General features: G+C 35.5%; 1 protein-coding gene across 1 annotated transcript in view; it reads left to right on the plus strand.

Annotated features, from left to right (window-relative positions):
• Nucleotides 1-21,138, plus strand: part of LOC141561378 (uncharacterized) — a 42,811-nt gene extending 21,673 nt beyond the window's left edge. Inside the window, exons 15-26 of the mRNA XM_074300862.1 lie at nt 772-809; nt 2,070-2,142; nt 3,330-3,367; nt 7,258-7,330; nt 8,517-8,554; nt 9,874-9,946; nt 11,131-11,168; nt 12,487-12,559; nt 15,566-15,624; nt 19,752-19,866; nt 20,370-20,426; nt 20,960-21,138. Of these exons, the coding sequence (XP_074156963.1) occupies nt 772-809; nt 2,070-2,142; nt 3,330-3,367; nt 7,258-7,330; nt 8,517-8,554; nt 9,874-9,946; nt 11,131-11,168; nt 12,487-12,559; nt 15,566-15,624; nt 19,752-19,866; nt 20,370-20,426; nt 20,960-21,044 (760 nt within the window). The 3' untranslated portion in view covers nt 21,045-21,138. The remainder of the gene's footprint in view (nt 1-771; nt 810-2,069; nt 2,143-3,329; nt 3,368-7,257; nt 7,331-8,516; nt 8,555-9,873; nt 9,947-11,130; nt 11,169-12,486; nt 12,560-15,565; nt 15,625-19,751; nt 19,867-20,369; nt 20,427-20,959) is intronic.
• The last annotated feature ends 289 nt before the right edge of the window (nt 21,139-21,427 follow it).

Consider the following 21,427-nt stretch of genomic DNA (forward strand, 5'->3'; position numbering starts at 1 on the left):
TATTGACTGATTAGAAACCATATGATGCTTCAGTCATTCCAGAGAACAGAATTTTTGGAGGTAATATTCCTTGACTGGGGAGAAGATATGTCTCTTAAAGCAGTGATTGAGTGAAATGGGATTAAGAAAGAAAGTGGAAGCTTAATTGTAGCTCTTACCCCATAGCACTTAAAGCAAAAATAAGTTGAGTAGAGAGGGATCTCTACCTGAGAGGACATTAACTCACACCACAGTAAAAAAGTGCTTGATGACAGGAAAATCGGACCCAATAATTCAGGCATTCAAATACCTAAGGATTGTTAAATTGCCACAAAAATACTATGAAATTCACAATTAACTTGCCATATCCTATCCCCTGCTTTATGCTTATAATCTCTGAAAAATTTCGGGATATTTCTCCTTCTCAACATCTTGGCTGTAGAGGAGAAATCCATGATGTCCCAACTGGGTCAACTTTGCAATTCTAAATATCCAGGTATTAGGTTCATAGACACAAATTCTCACTTTCCTTTCATCAGTGTAAAAAAAAAAATGCTTCCGGGAATGGCAGCTACCTTGGTGTGAGCTATATTGTGAATATGAATTTTATATTTGGAGCTTTACAGATTCTCTGTGTCACACTGAAGAGCACTCATGCAAATGTAAATGATGTTTTGTTTTAGAAAAGATCTTAAATCTAGTTAGGCCTTTCTAGACTCTTTTAGAAAGAGGATTAATGTTTCATTTTCTTCTTCTTTCTTTTCACTTCATTCCTTGCTGAAATATAAAAAGTAATGAAAGTGAAGAAAGCAATTGGTCATCTGATGAGGGTGAGTCCTGCCACTTATTTTGTGTATTTGTTGATTTCAGTATAGTGAGATCATAAGAAGATTATGGAATGTTTTTAGAAAAACTAGTTTATTGCAAAAAATAATACAAACCCATGCAACTGGATAAGAAAACTACAGAGTGAACACTGAGATGTGGCCAGCTATAAACTGGCCAGGATTCAGTGTACATAACGATAAATTGCCAATTTCTTCAAAATGTATATATTTATACATGAAATTATATTCCTGAAAGTACATCTTTCTCCCCTGCAAATAGCTCTTTTGTTCAGCTGTGTATTTTTTTAGTTTATAGTTTTTGCTACTTTTTTTTTGTTTCCTCTGAACACCATATCAAGTTGGAATTAAAAATTGATATATTTATGAATATAAAGTAAGATAAATTCATATATTTTCATATTATACACATACACATAACTCTCCTTTACACATACACACACGTTTCCTACAACAGTTAAGATTGCTTGAATTCCTCCCCGAATCCTCCAATGATAGCAATTCTGAGCAAACAGCAACCTTAATGAGTGAAATGAGCATGCTTAGGAGGGTCTTCCCTTAGTAGAGAACACTAAAGTATATTTGTCAGTTTCCAATTTAGAAATAATTAAGAGAAACATTCAATTCTATGAAATATCTAAAGTCTCAAAGTTTTTGCTGCTTCAGTCTTTTTCTTCGCACCAAAATGTCTCATACAGGCTGACTTGAGCAATATGGTCAGCATTTGAGTGTCCTTTGCTCTCCCCCTTTTTATTTGTCAGGGGTATGTTGTGCTCTAAATTACACTAACAAACTCCATGTTTGGTCATATTATGCATTGAGTGGATTCTGTAGATTATTGACACACACTGATAATCACATCTTAGGAGAAAAAGTATTTTAGCTGCTTGTTGGCAAAGGTGATGTCCATCTTCATCTTAGCTTCCTTTGCATCCCAGGGAGTGTAGATGGTTTACTATGTTTCCCAAAATGATTTTATTTCCAAGAAATTGCCCCACAGGTCGAAATATCTGTCATAGAGTGTTTTAGATTTCAGTGACATTTTAACTTTTGCAGTAAAGAAGCATGCAAGTCGTTAGCCCTTCGAGTTGATCATACATATTTGGGGGGAAGGAAGAGGTCCTAGAAACCTGTACCTGTGTCATTGTAAGGAACCACATGAGAAAACTATCACTTTCAAAACTTGTCTGATTTATGCATTTGACTGCTTCTTTGGTTTGTTATTGGATATTTTTATACTTACAGATATATTGGAATCGTATCTTCATTACCGTCATAACAACACACCTGAGTCAAACAGGATAAAAGATGAGAAAAAGTGAGCTTCCCTTCTTCCCCAAACACTTTATTCCAATTAGCTCTGTAAGGAGGACCTCAAAAGGTTCAGAATACCTTCATTTTTTTAGAGAAGAAGATACCTTGTATAAAGAATGTACATACCTTCAAATGGAAGGGACATTTCCTTGAAATTTAGAGGTCTCGAATTCAAAAATAGACTTCTCATATATCACCAGCAACATTTCCTTCTTTTAAAATATTTGCATAGTCACTGGGTTGTGACTATGAGTTGTGGAGTATCAGACACTTATTTTTAAGGGTTTCAGATTCGAACTGAAACTGAACTCAGGCCTCCTGACTCCAATGTCTGGTGCACTTTCCAATGTCCCTTCTAGCTGCTGTAACATTATGTTTTACTTTAAGTATAAGTATTTTTCTACATTCTCTATTATCATATTGACTGATTAGAAACCATATGATGCTTCAGTCATTCCAGAGAACAGAATTTTTGGAGGTAATATTCCTTGACTGGGGAGAAGATATGTCTCTTAAAGCAGTGATTGAGTGAAATGGGATTAAGAAAGAAAGTGGAAGCTTAATTGTAGCTCTTACCCCATAGCACTTAAAGCAAAAATAAGTTGAGTAGAGAGGGATCTCTACCTGAGAGGACATTAACTCACACCACAGTAAAAAAGTGCTTGATGACAGGAAAATCGGACCCAATAATTCAGGCATTCAAATACCTAAGGATTGTTAAATTGCCACAAAAATACTATGAAATTCACAATTAACTTGCCATATCCTATCCCCTGCTTTATGCTTATAATCTCTGAAAAATTTCGGGATATTTCTCCTTCTCAACATCTTGGCTGTAGAGGAGAAATCCATGATGTCCCAACTGGGTCAACTTTGCAATTCTAAATATCCAGGTATTAGGTTCATAGACACAAATTCTCACTTTCCTTTCATCAGTGTAAAAAAAAAAAAATGCTTCCGGGAATGGCAGCTACCTTGGTGTGAGCTATATTGTGAATATGAATTTTATATTTGGAGCTTTACAGATTCTCTGTGTCACACTGAAGAGCACTCATGCAAATGTAAATGATGTTTTGTTTTAGAAAAGATCTTAAATCTAGTTAGGCCTTTCTAGACTCTTTTAGAAAGAGGATTAATGTTTCATTTTCTTCTTCTTTCTTTTCACTTCATTCCTTGCTGAAATATAAAAAGTAATGAAAGTGAAGAAAGCAATTGGTCATCTGATGAGGGTGAGTCCTGCCACTTATTTTGTGTATTTGTTGATTTCAGTATAGTGAGATCATAAGAAGATTATTGAATGTTTTTAGAAAAACTAGTTTATTGCAAAAAATAATACAAACCCATGCAACTGGATAAGAAAACTACAGAGTGAACACTGAGATGTGGCCAGCTATAAACTGGCCAGGATTCAGTGTACATAACGATATGCCAATTTCTTCAAAATGTATATATTTATACATGAAATTATATTCCTGAAAGTACATCTTTCTCCCCTGCAAATAGCTCTTTTGTTCAGCTGTGTATTTTTTTAGTTTATAGTTTTTGCTGCTTTTTTTTTGTTTCCTCTGAACACCATATCAAGTTGGAATTACAAATTGATATATTTATGAATATAAAGTAAGATAAATTCATATATTTTCATATTATACACATACACATAACTCTCCTTTACACATACACACGTTTCCTACAACAGTTAAGATTGCTTGAATTACTCCCCGAATCCTCCAATGATAGCAATACTGAGCAAACAGCAACCTTAATGAGTGAAAAGGGCATGCTTTGGAGGGTCTTCCCTTAGTAGAGAACTCTAAAGTATATTCGTCAGTTTCCAATTTAGAAATAATTAAGAGAAACATTCAATTCTATGAAATATCTAAAGTCTCAATTTTTTTCCTACTTCAGTCTTTTTCTTTGCACCAAAAAGTCTCATAAAGGCTGACTGGAGCAATATGATCAGCATTTGAGTTTCCTTAGCTCTTCCCCCCCCCCCCCGCTGTGATTTGTCATTGGTATTTTCTGCTCTAAATTACACTAACAAACTCCATGTTTGGTCATATTATGCATTGAGTGGATTCTGTAGATTATTGACACACACTGATACTCATATCTTAGGAGAAAAAGTATTTTAGCTGCTTGTTGGCAAAGGTGATGTCCATCTTCATCTTTGCTTCCTTTGCATCCCAGGGAGTGTAGATGGTTTACTATGTCTCCAAAAATAATTTTATTTCCAAGAAATTGCCCCACAGGTCGAAATATCTGTCATAGAGTGTTTTAGATTTCAGTGACATTTTAACTTTTGCAGTAAAGAAGCATGCAACTCGTTAGCCCTTCGAGTTGATCATACATATTTGGGGGGAAGGAAGAGGTCCTTGAAATCTGTACCTGTGTCATTGCAATGAACCACAGGAGAAAACTATCACTTTCAAAAATTGTCTAGCAATCTTTCTGATTATGCGTTTTACTGCTTCTTTGGGTTGATATTTGAATTTTTTATACTTACAGATGTAAAGAATTTTCACTTGGGATTTCATCACAAGAACACCCTTGATCCACTAATAATAGAGGATGAGCAAAAGTGAGCTTCCCTTCTTCCCCCAAATTTTATTCCAATTAGCTCTGAATAGAGGACCTCCAAAGGTTCTGAATACATCCACTTTCTAAAGGGAATAATATATCTTGTAAAGAATTTACATACACCCAAATGCATGACTAGAAGTGACTTTTGCTTAAAACATAGATATCTCTGTTGCAAAAATAACTTTGCCCCTTATATTAGCCACATCATTTCCTTCTTTTAAAATATTTGCATAGTCCCTTGGTTGATATGTGTTGTGGAGTATCAGACACTTATTTTTAAGGATTTGAGTTTCGAACTGAAATTGAACACAGGCCTCCTGACTCCAATGTCTGGTGCTCTTTCCAATGTGCCTTCTAGCTGCTGTCCAATTATCTTTTATTTGAAGTATTTTTCTACATTTCCTATTATCATATTGACTGATTAGAAATCATATGATGCTTCAGTCATTCCGGAGAACAGAATTTTTGGAGGTAATATTCCTTGACTGGGGAGAAGATATGTCTCTTAAAGCAGTGATTGAGTGAAATGGGATTAAGAAAGAAAGTGGAAGCTTAATTGTAGCTCTTACCCCATAGCACTTAAAGCAAAAATAAGTTGAGTAGAGAGGGATCTCTACCTGAGAGGACATTAACTCACACCACAGTAAAAAAGTGCTTGATGCCAGGAAAATCGGACCCAATAATTCAGGCATTCAAATACATAAGGATTGTTAAATTGCCACAAAAATACTATGAAATTCATAATTAACTTGCCATATCCTATCCCCTGTTTTATGCTTATAATCTCTGAGAAATTTCAGGATATTTCTCCTTCTCAACATCTTGGCTGTAGAGGAGAAATCCATGATGTCTGAACTGGGTTAACTTTGCAATTCTAAATATCCAGGTATTAGGTTCATAGACACAAATTCTCACTTTCCTTTCATCAGTGTAAAAAAAAAAATGCTTCCGGGAATGGCAGCTACCTTGGTGTGAGCTATATTGTGAATATGAATTTTATATTTGGAAATTTGTAAATTCTCTGTGTCACACTGAAGAGCACTCATGCAAATGTAAATGATGTTTTGTTTTAGAAAAGATCTTAAATCTAATTAGGCCTTTCTAGACTCTTTTAGAAAGAGGATTAATGTTTCTTTTCCTTCTTCTTTCTTTTCACTTCATTCCTTGCTGATAAATAAAAAGTAATGAAAGAGAAGAAAGCAATTGGTCATCTGATGAGGGTGAGTCCCGCCACTTATTTTGTGTATTTGTTGATTTCAGTATAGTGAGATCATAAGAAGATTATTGATTGTTTTTAGAAAAATTAGTTTATAGCTGGCCACATCGCAGTGTTCACTATGTAGTTATGTTATCCAGTTGCATAGGTTTGTATTATTTTTTGCTAGTGAACACTGAGATGTGGCCAGCTATAAACTGGCCAGGATTCAGTGTACATTACGATAAATTGCCAATTTCCTCAAAATGTATATACATGAAATTATATTCCTGAAAGTACATCTTTCTCCCTAGCAAATAGCTCTTTTGTTCAGCTGTGTATTTTTTTAGTTTATAGTTTTTCCTACTTTTTTTTTGTTTTCTCTAAACACCACATCATGGTGGAATTACAAATTGATATATTTATGAATATAAAGTATGATAATATAAGTAAGCTAAGTTCATATATTTTCATATTATACACATACACATAACTCTCCTTTCCACATACACACATGTTTCCTACAACAGTTAAGATTGCTTGAATTCCTCCCCGAATCCTCCAATGATAGCAATACTGAGCAAACAGCAACCTTAATGAGTGAAAAGTGCATGCTTTGGAGGGTCTTCCCTTAGTAGAGAACTCTAAAGTATATTCGTCAGTTTCCAATTTAGAAATAATTAAGAGAAACATTCAATTCTATGAAATATCTAAAGTCTCAATTTTTTTGCTGCTTCAGTCTTTTTCTTTGCACCAAAATGTCTCATAAAGGCTGACTGGAGCAATATGATCAGCATTTGAGTTTCCTTAGCTCTTCCCTCCCCCCCCACCCCCCGCCGTGATTTGTCATTGGTATTTTCTGCTCTAAATTACACTAACAAACTCCATGTTTGGTCATATTATGCATTGAGTGGATTCTGTAGATTATTGACACACACTGATAATCACATCTTAGGAGAAAAAGTATTTTAGCTGCTTGTTGGCAAAGGTGATGTCCATCTTCATCTTTGCTTCCTTTGCATCCCAGGGAGTGTAGATGTTTACTATGTTTCCCAAAATGATTTTATTTCCAAGAAATTGCCCCACAGGTCGAAATATCTGTCATAGAGTGTTTTAGATTTCAGTGACATTTTAACTTTTGCAGTAAAGAAGCATGCAACTCGTTAGCCCTTCGAGTTGATCATACATATTTGGGGGGAAGGAAGAGGTCCTAGACATCTGTACCTGTGTCATTGCAATGAACCACAGGAGAAAACTATCACTTTCAAAAATTGTCTAGCAATCTTTCTGATTATGCGTTTTACTGCTTCTTTGGATTGACATTTGAATTTTTTATACTTACAGATGTAAAGAATTTTCACTTGGGATTTCATCACAAGAACACCCTTGATCCACTAATAATAGAGGATGAGCAAAAGTGAGCTTCCCTTCTTCCCCCAAATTTTATTCCAATTAGCTCTGAATAGAAGACCTCCAAAGGTTCTGAATACATCCACTTTTTAAAGGGAATAATATATCTTGGAAAGAATTTACATACACCCAAATGCATGACAAGAAGTGACTTTTGCTTAAAATATAGATATCTCTGTTGCAAAAATAACTTTGCCCCTTATATTAGCCACATCATTTCCTTCTTTTAAAATATTTGCATAGTCACTGGGATGTGACTATGTGTTGTGGAATATCAGACACTTATTTTTAAGGGTTTGAGTTTCGAACTGAAATTGAACACAGGCCTCCTGACTCCAATGTCTGGTGCTCTTTCCAATGTGCCTTCTAGCTGCTGTCCAATTATCTTTTATTTGAAGTATTTTTCTACATTCTCTATTATCATATTGACTGATTAGAAATCATATGATGCTTCAGTCATTCCAGAGAACAGAATTTTTGGAGGTAATATTCCTTGACTGGGGAGAAGATATGTCTCTTAAAGCAGTGATTGAGTGAAATGGGATTAAGAAAGAAAGTGGAAGCTTAATTGTAGCTCTTACCCCATAGCACTTAAAGCAAAAATAAGTTGAGTAGAGAGGGATCTCTACCTGAGAGGACATTAACTCACACCACAGTAAAAAGTGCTTGATGCCAGGAAAATCGGACACAACAATTCAAGCATTCAAATACCTAAGGATTTTTAAATTGCCACAAAAATACTATGAAATTCATAATTAACTTGCCATATCCTATCCCCTGTTTTATGCTTATAATCTCTGAGAAATTTCAGGATATTTCTCCTTCTCAACATCTTGGCTGTAGAGGAGAAATCCATGATGTCTGAACTGGGTTAACTTTGCAATTCTAAATATCCAGGTATTAGGTTCATAGACACAAATTCTCACTTTCCTTTCATCAGTGTAAAAAAAAAAATGCTTCCGGGAATGGCAGCTACCTTGGTGTGAGCTATATTGTGAATATGAATTTTATATTTGGAAATTTGCAAATTCTCTGTGTCACACTGAAGAGCACTCATGCAAATGTAAATGATGTTTTGTTTTAGAAAAGATCTTAAATCTAATTAGGCCTTTCTAGACTCTTTTAGAAAGAGGATTAATGTTTCTTTTCCTTCTTCTTTCTTTTCACTTCATTCCTTGCTGATAAATAAAAAGTAATGAAAGAGAAGAAAGCAATTGGTCATCTGATGAGGGTGAGTCCCGCCACTTATTTTGTGTATTTGTTGATTTCAGTATAGTGAGATCATAAGAAGATTATTGATTGTTTTTAGAAAAATTAGTTTATAGCTGGCCACATCGCAGTGTTCACTATGTAGTTATGTTATCCAGTTGCATAGGTTTGTATTATTTTTTGCTAGTGAACACTGAGATGTGGCCAGCTATAAACTGGCCAGGATTCAGTGTACATTACGATAAATTGCCAATTTCCTCAAAATGTATATACATGAAATTATATTCCTGAAAGTACATCTTTCTCCCTAGCAAATAGCTCTTTTGTTCAGCTGTGTATTTTTTTAGTTTATAGTTTTTCCTACTTTTTTTTGTTTTCTCTAAACACCACATCATGGTGGAATTACAAATTGATATATTTATGAATATAAAGTATGATAATATAAGTAAGCTAAGTTCATATATTTTCATATTATACACATACACATAACTCTCCTTTCCACATACACACATGTTTCCTACAACAGTTAAGATTGCTTGAATTCCTCCCCGAATCCTCCAATGATAGCAATACTGAGCAAACAGCAACCTTAATGAGTGAAAAGTGCATGCTTTGGAGGGTCTTCCCTTAGTAGAGAACTCTAAAGTATATTCGTCAGTTTCCAATTTAGAAATAATTAAGAGAAACATTCAATTCTATGAAATATCTAAAGTCTCAATTTTTTTGCTGCTTCAGTCTTTTTCTTTGCACCAAAATGTCTCATAAAGGCTGACTGGAGCAATATGATCAGCATTTGAGTTTCCTTAGCTCTTCCCTCCCCCCCCACCCCCCGCCGTGATTTGTCATTGGTATTTTCTGCTCTAAATTACACTAACAAACTCCATGTTTGGTCATATTATGCATTGAGTGGATTCTGTAGATTATTGACACACACTGATAATCACATCTTAGGAGAAAAAGTATTTTAGCTGCTTGTTGGCAAAGGTGATGTCCATCTTCATCTTTGCTTCCTTTGCATCCCAGGGAGTGTAGATGGTTTACTATGTTTCCCAAAATGATTTTATTTCCAAGAAATTGCCCCACAGGTCGAAATATCTGTCATAGAGTGTTTTAGATTTCAGTGACATTTTAACTTTTGCAGTAAAGAAGCATGCAACTCGTTAGCCCTTCGAGTTGATCATACATATTTGGGGGGAAGGAAGAGGTCCTAGACATCTGTACCTGTGTCATTGCAATGAACCACAGGAGAAAACTATCACTTTCAAAAATTGTCTAGCAATCTTTCTGATTATGCGTTTTACTGCTTCTTTGGATTGACATTTGAATTTTTTATACTTACAGATGTAAAGAATTTTCACTTGGGATTTCATCACAAGAACACCCTTGATCCACTAATAATAGAGGATGAGCAAAAGTGAGCTTCCCTTCTTCCCCCAAATTTTATTCCAATTAGCTCTGAATAGAGGACCTCCAAAGGTTCTGAATACATCCACTTTTTAAAGGGAATAATATATCTTGGAAAGAATTTACGTACACCCAAATGCATGACTAGAAGTGACTTTTGCTTAAAACATAGATATCTCTGTTGCAAAAATATCTTTGCCCCTTATATTAGCCACATCATTTCCTTCTTTTAAAATATTTGCATAGTCCCTGGGTTGATATGTGTTGTGGAATATCAGACACTTATTTTTAAGGATTTGAGTTTCGAATTGAAATTGAACACAGGCCTCCTGACTCCAATGTCTGGTGCTCTTTCCAATGTGCCTTGAAGCTGCTGTCCAATTATCTTTTATTTGAAGTATTTTTCTACATTCTCTATTATCATATTGACTGATTAGAAATGATATGATGCTTCAGTCATTCCGGAGAACAGAATTTTTGGAGGTAATATTCCTTGACTGGGGAGAAGATATGTCTCTTAAAGCAGTGATTGAGTGAAATGGGATTAAGAAAGAAAGTGGAAGCTTAATTGTAGCTCTTACCCCATAGCACTTAAAGCAAAAATAAGTTGAGTAGAGAGGGATCTCTACCTGAGAGGACATTAACTCACACCACAGTAAAAAAGTGCTTGATGCCAGGAAAATCGGACCCAATAATTCAAGCATTCAAATACCTAAGGATTTTTAAATTGCCACAAAAATACTATGAAATTCATAATTAACTTGCCATATCCTATCCCCTGTTTTATGCTTATAATCTCTGAGAAATTTCAGGATATTTCTCCTTCTCAACATCTTGGCTGTAGAGGAGAAATCCATGATGTCTGAACTGGGTTAACTTTGCAATTCTAAATATCCAGGTATTAGGTTCATAGACACAAATTCTCACTTTCCTTTCATCAGTGTAAAAAAAAAAATGCTTCCGGGAATGGCAGCTACCTTGGTGTGAGCTATATTGTGAATATGAATTTTATATTTGGAAATTTGCAAATTCTCTGTGTCACACTGAAGAGCACTCATGCAAATATAAATGATGTTTTGTTTTAGAAAAGATCTTAAATCTAATTAGGCCTTTCTAGACTCTTTTAGAAAGAGGATTAATGTTTCTTTTCCTTCTTCTTTCTTTTCACTTCATTCCTTGCTGATAAATAAAAAGTAATGAAAGAGAAGAAAGCAATTGGTCATCTGATGAGGGTGAGTCCCGCCACTTATTTTGTGTATTTGTTGATTTCAGTATAGTGAGATCATAAGAAGATTATTGATTGTTTTTAGAAAAATTAGTTTATAGCTGGCCACATCTCAGTGTTCACTATGTAGTTATGTTATCCAGTTGCATAGGTTTGTATTATTTTTTGCTAGTGAACACTGAGATGTGGCCAGCTATAAACTGGCCAGGATTCAGTGTACATTACGATAAATTGCCAATTTCCTCAAAATGTATATACATGAAATTATATTCCTGAAAGTACATCTTTCTCCCCTGCAAATAGCTCTTTTGTTCAGCTGTGTATTTTTTTAGTTTATAATTTTTCCTACTTTTTTTTGTTTTCTCTAAACACCACATCATGGTGGAATTACAAATTGATATATTTATGAATATAAAGTATGATAATATAAGTAAGCTAAGTTCATATATTTTCATATTATACACATACACATAACTCTCCTTTACACATACACACATGTTTCCTACAACAGTTAAGATTGCTTGAATTCCTCCCCGAATCCTCCAATGATAGCAATACTGAGCAAACAGCAACCTTAATGAGTGAAAAGGGCATGCTTTGGAGGGTCTTCCCTTAGTAGAGAACTCTAAAGTATATTCGTCAGTTTCCAATTTAGAAATAATTAAGAGAAACATTCAATTCTATGAAATATCTAAAGTCTCAATTTTTTTGCTGCTTCAGTCTTTTTCTTTGCACCAAAATGTCTCATAAAGGCTGACTGGAGCAATATGATCAGCATTTGAGTTTCCTTAGCTCTTCCCTCCCCCCCACCCCCTGCTGTGATTTGTCATTGGTATTTTCTGCTCTAAATTACACTAACAAACTCCATGTTTGGTCATATTATGCATTGAGTGGATTCTGTAGATTATTGACACACACTGATAATCACATCTTAGGAGAAAAAGTATTTTAGCTGCTTGTTGGCAAAGGGGATGTCCATCTTCATCTTTGCTTCCTTTGCATCCCAGGGAGTGTAGATGGTTTACTATTTTTCCCAAAATGATTTTATTTCCAAGAAATTGCCCCACAGGTCGAAATATCTGTCATAGAGTGTTTTAGATTTCAGTGACATTTTAACTTTTGCAGTAAAGAAGCATGCAACTCGTTAGCCCTTCGAGTTGATCATACATATTTGGGGGGAAGGAAGAGGTCCTAGAAACCTGTACCTGTGTCATTGTAAGGAACCACATGAGAAAACTATCACTTTCAAAAATTGTCTAGCAATCTTTCTGATTATGCGTTTTACTGCTTCTTTGGATTGACATTTGAATTTTTTATACTTACAGATGTAAAGAATTTTCACTTGGGATTTCATCACAAGAACACCCTTGATCCACTAATAATAGAGGATGAGCAAAAGTGAGCTTCGCTTCTTCCCCCAAACTTTATTCCAATTAGCTCTGAATAGAGGACCTCCAAAGGTTCTGAATACATCCACTTTTTAAAGGGAATAATATATCTTGGAAAGAATTTACATGCCCCCAAATGCATGACTAGAAGTGACTTTTGCTTAAAATTTAGTTATCTCTCTTGCAAAAATAACTTTGCCCCTTATATTAGCCACATCATTTCCTTCTTTTAAAATATTTGCATAGTCACTGAGTTGATATGAGTTGTGGTGCATCAGATACTTATTTTTAAGGGTTTGAGTTTGGAACTGAAATTGAACACAGGCCTCCTGACTCCAATGTCTGGTGCCCTTTCCAATGTGCCTTCTAGCTGCTGTCCCATTATCTGTTATTTAAGTATTTTTCTACATTCTCTATTTTCATATTGACTGATTAGAAACCATATGATGCTTCAGTCATTCCAGAGAACAAAATTTTCTGAGGTACTATTCCTTGACTGGGGAGAACACATGTCTCTTAAAGCAGGGATTAAGAAAGAAAGTGGAGGCTTAATTGTAGCTCTTGCCACATAGCACTTAAAGCAGGATCTCTACCTGAGAGGACATTAACTCATGCCATAGTAAAAAAAGTTCTTGAGTCCAGGAAAATCGGACCCAGTAATTCAAGCATTCAAATACCTAAGGATTGTTAAATTGCCACAAAAATACTATGAAATTCACAATTAACCCCTGCTTTATGCTTATAATCTCTGATCAATTTCAGGATATTTCTCCTTCTCAACATCTTGGCTGTAGAGGAGAAATCCATGATGTCCCAACTGGGTCAACTTTGCATTTCTAAATCTCCAGGTTGTAGGTTCACACACCCAAATCCCCAGTTTAATTTCACATGTGTAACAAAGCCCTCTGGGAGCACCAGCTACATCTGTGTTCTCACATAATTCCAACCTATTGATCATCTTTTATATACTTTAGACTGTGATTACTCTGAGAAGCTGCACCTCGCAAAAGAAATGCTTCTCTTTGAATTAAGTGTCTTTCTATTTCAAGAAATATTTCTGAGTCTATTCAAAGACAATCAAATATGCTGCCCTTTAGCTCTTTAGTTTACAAAGCTAAAATAAAAAGGAACAAATTGACATTGCTAAACTTTTTATTTTAAAGGAGAGATTCTTTTTTTTTCTCTCTTTTTGTGTCTGAGACTGAACTGACTTTAGCTAAATTCCCTTGGTTGTCATAGCAAAACTGTCCCTGGATTGTCCCTTCTCTCTTCTCTTACTCTTTTCCATTCTTCACTCAGGCTCTTAGCTTTATCTTCCTTTCATGAACCTGGTGTTCAGAAGATATTGAAGATTTCTTGAGACCAAGACACACTTTTTATTTGGGGGAGTTGTTCTATAATGTTTTATTCCACACACATTTATAATCTATTGCCAGCCCCAGTGTTATTCCTCCTCATAAATACCAGTGTATGGAAGAAGAAATCAGTATCACTGAGTAGACCTTAGGTTCCTGGGGAAGTGACCCATCTGTCCTCTGACAAGGGAAGTGCTTGGCAGATAGGAAAAAGGCCTGAAGATACACCAGAGGCAGCCGGGTCGCAGAAATTTTTTAACAGGTTAGGGAGGAATAGGATTGGGTCAAGTTTGAAAGCATTGATTGAAGGAATTCTCCTATAGAAGGAAACTACTTCCATTCCCCCAAAGCAGTTGGGAACCTCCATGTCAAAATCTTTTCATACCTATGGAGTCCACCCAGAGCTGCACTGACTTAGTCCATATTCAAGCAGCAAATATACATGTCAGGCTCAGAAATGCACTCTGCTCGTCCTCACTAAGTTGTCAATTCTTCTCTAAATCACGTTGAACTTCTCTGAACTCAGTTTTCCCAGGAGGAGGAGGATTGTATAAGAGACACTGGTCTCTAATTGTTTCCAGAACCACCTCCTTCCCCTTCCCCAATCCTCTCTACACTCTGTGATTGAGTTGGGACTTGACAGCAGGAAAACAATTCTTGTCATTGGTTTTTGTTTTTTTGCTGGCAAGTTCTCGACTTATCATAACTTTGTGAACTTCTTTACCTTTTAAAACTGCAGTTATCTGGCCCAGACACACAAACCCCTGCTTTAAGTTCACCAATATAAAGAACCCCTCAAGAGCAGGCTAGATGTGATGTGTACTATGGATGTGAACATTATTCTTGGAGACATGCCCTGACTCTCCCACAATAAAAAGGATTCCTTTTCCAGGTCCCTACAAATGTAAACAATGACTTTTTACAATGCCCTTTGCTCAAATTGAGCCTATCTGCCATTGTAAGTGAAGATTTACCTTTCATGTTTTTGATTCCTTTCAAGGATATAAGAAATCCCAGATAAGGAAAAATACACCCTCTCAAAGTAGTGAATGCACCTTCTTTCCAAAAATGTCAGATGCCTAGAGCACAGAGAGTGTAAGTGATCTCAGTGTCCACCCACAAGTCCATGTGTTAAAAGACATGAAGGTATGAAACTGAGACTGGGCCCTTCTGTCTGGGTGACATTAGGACAGCTGATTAATTTGAGTGAGCTTCCTTTTTGTGAGCATTTTCATGAGCTTTAATAGATTGGATGGGTCCTGTCTGACACAGCAGAAAAAAACAAAGCTCCTTTTTACATTCAGAAGCTTGTTTCATGTCTTACTTCAAGGTTTGTAGAACTTCATATGTTTAGTTCCACATGGTCAACTCCTAGAAATTTCTTTAAATCCCCTTGTGGATATGAATACTCTCAAAATTCTTTGAACATTTCTAATGGAAAAGACATCATCTTTAGCAGATTAGATGTATGAGAGATACTTAGAATGTGAAAATTTATTCTTAAAGGTATATGATTTGGCTTTTCCATAATCAACTGGATTCTCTTGCAAGGACTTTCCAGATATAAAAGAATGTGAAAGAAATAATTTTCTGAAATGTCATGTTGATATTTTCTTTTAAAGCCTGGATTTCATGGTGGTTGTTTTCATTTGCTATTCTAGGCATGTTTCTTTAAGCTACGAACCCAAAATTATTGAAGAAAGCATGCCTAATGAGAATGGTAAGTTTCTTCATTTTTGAAATACATCATTTAACCCAATTTGAAACGGATTTTTAGCAAGTACAACCAAATCTAGAGAATTTTTTTTTAATTTTTAAATTTTTTATTTTTGAGGAGCTCTCCTTACAAATAATTAATCATTGTCTTTGACTCAGGATTATTCAGCAAGTACAATCCATGTACTGGAACTTCCAAAGGTCACTCTAGTCCATAACAGGAGAGTCCTTCCCTGAAGCTGATACTCCAGTTAGTGCTACACTGTTTTTCCTATCCCTTTCTAACCCTACTACTTTCCCTTCTCCCCAAAATTTATTTATGTCGCGCTTGTCATCGTTAACTTTCCTTTTTCTATTGCCAGCAAGAGGACCTTGGTGTGGATACTTGAGTATTTGTGTTCAGCTACAGGATAAATTCTAAGTAAAGATTTGTGTAAATACTCAGGGAAATTGTTTTTCATGGCCTTGTACAAGGCAAAGTAAGCTCATTCAGACACTCATGTCCTCATTTCTTCTTTCCTTCCCTAGCACCCCTGGCAGAATAGTTGTTATAGATGTACACTGAATTGGTTTTAATTCAGCGGGAAGAAATACAACCTGACATAAAAAGTTTAACTTTGGCCCCCTTTTCAGGATTTGACTGTATTTCACTTATTACTCACCAGAGCTGATAATCACTACTTTTGGAGAGGTAGAATTGTAATAAAAATCTCAGAGATTATAATAATACCAATGTTTTATGTAGAAAGCTGTAAGGTTAATTAAAACTTTCTCATGAGTTGTTTTCCATAGATTTTCTAAATATTTTCTAAATAATCTTACTATGATTGATATTAATCTTTTTTATTTATTCAAAACAAAATACACATTTAGAGAAAGACTAGAAAGGAAAACAAAACCAAACATTGTTTATAAGTGCAGTGAAACCTGAGAGGATTCAAAATATGTAACAATTTCTATTTCAAGAAACCATATATCATAATAGAACAGATCCCTCTTTTCTTTCTTGTGGGTTATGTTTTTGATCGGTGCTCTACACTTTCACTTTACTCTTTTTTCCATTTTTAAATCCCCCTATTTCCCAAATAAGGCTATAAATTAACCCCCTAAGAATAGAGAGATGTGCGTATTTGTGTGTAGTGTGCACACACACACACACACACACACACACATATAGTAGTGACATAATGTAGATTTCTCTTGATTTAGTCTTCAAATTTGGTTTTGTCTGAGATCAGCGATTACTAATCTTCTTTTCTTTCTTAATAAATTCTATTCCTGATCCTTATTGTACCTGTTTATTTCTTCTGCATGCTAACTCTTCTACTTCTAATCCTTAACTTTCCTTGTTATTTCATATAATTTACCTCCCCCTACCCATAAGTCCTTGCCTTATTTTCTCCCCCAACCACCTTTTCCATTTCTCTTTATCCCTGTGCTGTTAACCTACATACCTTGTCACTGCCATATATCTATACAACCTTCTACATCTCACTTTATCATGGCATATATGACATATTTATATCTATGTCTATCTATCTATATACACACATATACATGTATATATAGATACATATATGTATGCATATATATAAACACACATATGTGGGTGTGTAAAATATATACATATATGTATGTATGTATGTATGTATGTATGTATGTATGTATTGTTCCCTTTTTAACCCATATTCCTATTTCGAGTAGGTTTTCAGAACTACTAGTTCTTCTCCTAGCTCTATATCTCTCTGTCAATTCTTCATCTGGATCTCATTTAAATTTTTATCTTTTACTAGATAGTTTTATTTTTTACTCTTCGATAATACTCAGCTCTATCCCAATCTGTCTTTTAGCCTACCTCATGACTGATGGAAATCTGAAATATATGGTACACAATTCCATGTACCATAAAAAACATTTTCCATAAAAACTTGTCCTTGAGTCACTTGAAATTAATCTTTGATGTCGGTTCTTCTCTGTTATTTAAGTTTGCCTTTAGTTGAGACAAAGTCCTGGAAATCTTCAAGTTCATGGAATGTCCTTTTTTATTCACATGTTAATTTTGCTAGATAGGATATTTTTGGGCCCAGGCCTAGTTCTTTTAACTGTCAACAAATATTATGCCAGGATCTACAGTGTTTTTAAGGCAGCTGATAATTTCCGTACAACTCTAAATGGACTTCAAGCATATTTGAATTCCATTTTTGGGGTTTTATTTTGTTTCGTTTTGGATTGTTGTTTCTTATAAATTTTTTTCTGTGATTTGGGGGTTTTAAAAGGTTGAGTCACACAATAAATAATATGTGTGTATTGTTTTTGTTTTTGTTTTGTGGTTAGTTTTTGCTGAGGCAACTGGAGTTGAGACTTGCCCAGGGTCACACATCTGGGAAGTGTGTACTGTGAGAACTAGGTCTGAACTCAGGTCCTCCTGACTTCAGAACCGGTGCTCTATCCTTCGCGCCACTTAGCTGCCCCATGCTATGTGTGTTGTTTTATGTAGAATCTTCTTGGAATGGTCTACTTTCCCCACTAGGACAATTGTCCTCCAAGACAATTTTCTTTAATTTCTTGCACTATTTTGACAAGGTACTTCTTTTGGTGACAGCTTTCAGGTACAATCCACTTATTTTTAAATTTTCTTTTCTTAATATACTCTCCAGATCTGTTGTTTTTCTTATGTTTCACATTCTCTTTTATCTTTTCATCCTCTCTGTTTTGTAATTTCTTGGTCTCTTATACATTCACTGCCTTCTCCTTCCCCGACTGTTATTTTTATAGAATTGGGTTTATTATTTTATTCTTTTTTAAGGATATATCTCATTTTCTATTGGGTTTAACTATGTTATTGAATGGTTATTAATTATTTTTTAAATTTTTTTTCTCAAATCTATCAGATTTTGGAAGTCTTTTTTGCATTTTTCTATACATTCTTTGCAGGTACGTAGCCATTGAGAGGCTTTTTAAAAAAAAACCTCAGTGTTCTCATCTAAAGATGAACCCTACTCTTCCCTATTCCCATAGTAAATTTCTATGGTTGGGTTCTTTCTTTTTTGGCATCTGTTCATTTTTTTTAATGGAAAAAATAGGTGTTGCTCTTACCTAGAACCCCAAACCAAAAGCATCGCTCTCCCGCCCCCAGCAAATGTCTGCAGCCAACAGTCTTCCTGCTCCTCTGGAGAGCTTGGAATTTTATACCCTACTCTTGCATCTTCCCAGAATATCCTCCATCTGCTACTATTTTTAGGGAATATAGTCTTAGGGAAAAAGCCAGAGAGAAGCAACTAGAATCACTCAGAGTAGCAGTCAGTGAAGTGAGTGAAGCTGGATTTGAATTTAGAGAATGTCCAGTCCAACATCAGTGGCACTTTATGCATGAGGCCATCTGGCTGCAGTGAAGCTTGATTCCTCCCCAAAGAGATGCCTCTTTTAGATGACTGTCACTTGGGACACACATGTATTGGTATATAAAAAAGGACATTATTTGGATCCGCATGATTTGGATAGACAACCTGGATAGAAGGCATTTTATGAAAGAGATTTTATCTTGAGTTCTGTAACTTAAGCTGCCCTCTTGCTTGGTATTGTGAATTCCAGCACATTTTTGGAGAACCACTCAGTTTTCTCTGAGAGATTAATCACCTGGCCAACTGAGCCTGGCCTTAGAAGCCTGGTTGGATAAGCAAGGGTCCAAATGCAAATAGATGCACCTCCTTGGCCAGCCTTTTGAGGCTACTTCACATTCTGCTTCATTTTAATGATATTAGCAAGGTGAAATTAGACTGTTAAATATTTGGCTAAGTGGATTATGCTTTTGAATATCCCAATCCTGCTTTCTTGGTGTGAAATTGCTCCTTGCCAGGGAAAAAAGTTCCTGAAAACAGCACAGATCATAAACAAATAGTGTTAGTGAGATGGTTGCAGGCCATATTGTTTAGCTCCCCTTTGTGCAGTGAAAAAAAGCCTTAGAGCATACTAGTTAGTCACCCATCTGGGACTTCAGTTCTCCTGTCTCACACTGGAGGGATATGGCTTTCCCTCGTCAGTTTTTCCTCCCTGTGGCTGCTGTTTCTTGCAAATACTAATCGGACACTTTTTGTGTTTCCCTCATGAAATTATTCTTATTCTTTGACTCAGTAAAAGAAACCAAAAGAAAAACAGATAAAAAAAGAACAAAAGATAAAAAACAAGAGAAGAAAGAGAGACAAGAAGACAAAGATAAAAAGAATAGTATATTGGCATTATTTACTAGGTAAGTTCTTTCTATATTTATAACAAAAATTCTTATTGAATAAAACCCATTTCTACCTACTTGGCCCTTGTAAGCCTTAACCACTTTTTTTTTTCTTTTTTGTCTTACATTCCCTTTTACTATTACAGTCCCTCTTAATCCTAAAGTGATTGATAGGTGTTCATGCTTTCTGTCTCTCTTTATCTCCTTCCATGCCTCTTTCTGCCTTCCTTCCTCCCTCACCCTGTTTCCATAGGCCCCCTATCTCCTTCCCTTCCTTTCTTTGCCTCTGTTTTTCTCTCTCTCCCAGTCTCTCTCCCACCCCTCAACTCCTAATCCCCATCTCCTACTCTTATACAACACAAACATTTTAACCTATTAGTTTACTCTTAGCTTGTTTTTCCTAAATCTAGTCAGTGTCTTAGCTATAAAGTCTATATATATATATATATAGCTTGATTATATTTTACATAGAACTCAGAATATGCAGTAAATAAACCTTATAAACTTACTCTGAATTACAGATTATTCCAGTGCCATAAGAAGAATCAAAAGAAGTATATAATCACAGATGTAAAAAGGTATTATTTTATTTATGACACATTAGTAAAAAATTTAGAATTTATTAGAATGCTGTAGTTTTTAGGCCAGGAAGCTTCCCATGGATTTGTGGGATAAGACAATAAGACATTCCTCTTTATGGAATTCAGCTATTTCTCAGATCTCTGAGGAGATAATGTTCCCAGAGGTGCTTTGTTTCTTGGAGTTGATGTCAATCTTCAGACAAAAAATAAGAGTAACAGGATGATACCAGTTCCACATAATGAACATATACAAGACACAGATACGCCCAAAACCCCTGACATACACCCCAATTCCCCCAACTCCCCACATACTCACACATTGCCCACACACAATCCTGGAAAAGCTATCCTGTTTCTACTACGCCCCCCTCAAAAACATGCAATGTGAAAGACTTGTGTCATCCTAAGCTGTGTTTTTGTCCTCTATTGCAAATTGTAAATTTTTGACAAGATGTTTCATATAAGTATCATTCAGCATCATGTTACAAAATCTTTTCTTCTTTTCCTCTTTAATTTCTTCTCTCAAACAGGAAGGAAACTAGAGAAAATGCTCAAACAAACAAAGCACTGAAAAGCTGTTTTTGTAGAGGGATGTTCAAATGTTGGAGAAATTAAAGCAAATGTCAGAAATTATACCCATAGTTGTCATCTTAAATGTAATGTGAAAATTGAAACATTCTAACCAGTCAGTAACCATTTCTTAAAGCCCACCTATGTGCTAATACATTATGCTCAGTGCTGAAAGTGGAAAGAAGCCAGAGTAGCCAGGAGAGGCAGAGATAGTAGGGAGAGAACTCTAGAAAGAGCTACATTAAAAAGGTTCCAAGCAAATGGCAGCAATGTTTCATTCAGCCATACTGCAATAATTCAGGCAAGACTTGACAGCTGGCACCAGGGTGGTGGGCGGGGTCAGAGGAGAGAAGGGGGCATATGTCAGAAATGTTGCAAAGATGGAATCTCCAGGTGTAAGCAACAGATGGGTTGTGCAAGTGAGAGAT

The sequence above is a fragment of the Sminthopsis crassicaudata genome, chromosome 3 (assembly GCF_048593235.1).
Source record: "Sminthopsis crassicaudata isolate SCR6 chromosome 3, ASM4859323v1, whole genome shotgun sequence".
NCBI classification, from domain to species: domain Eukaryota; kingdom Metazoa; phylum Chordata; class Mammalia; order Dasyuromorphia; family Dasyuridae; genus Sminthopsis; species Sminthopsis crassicaudata.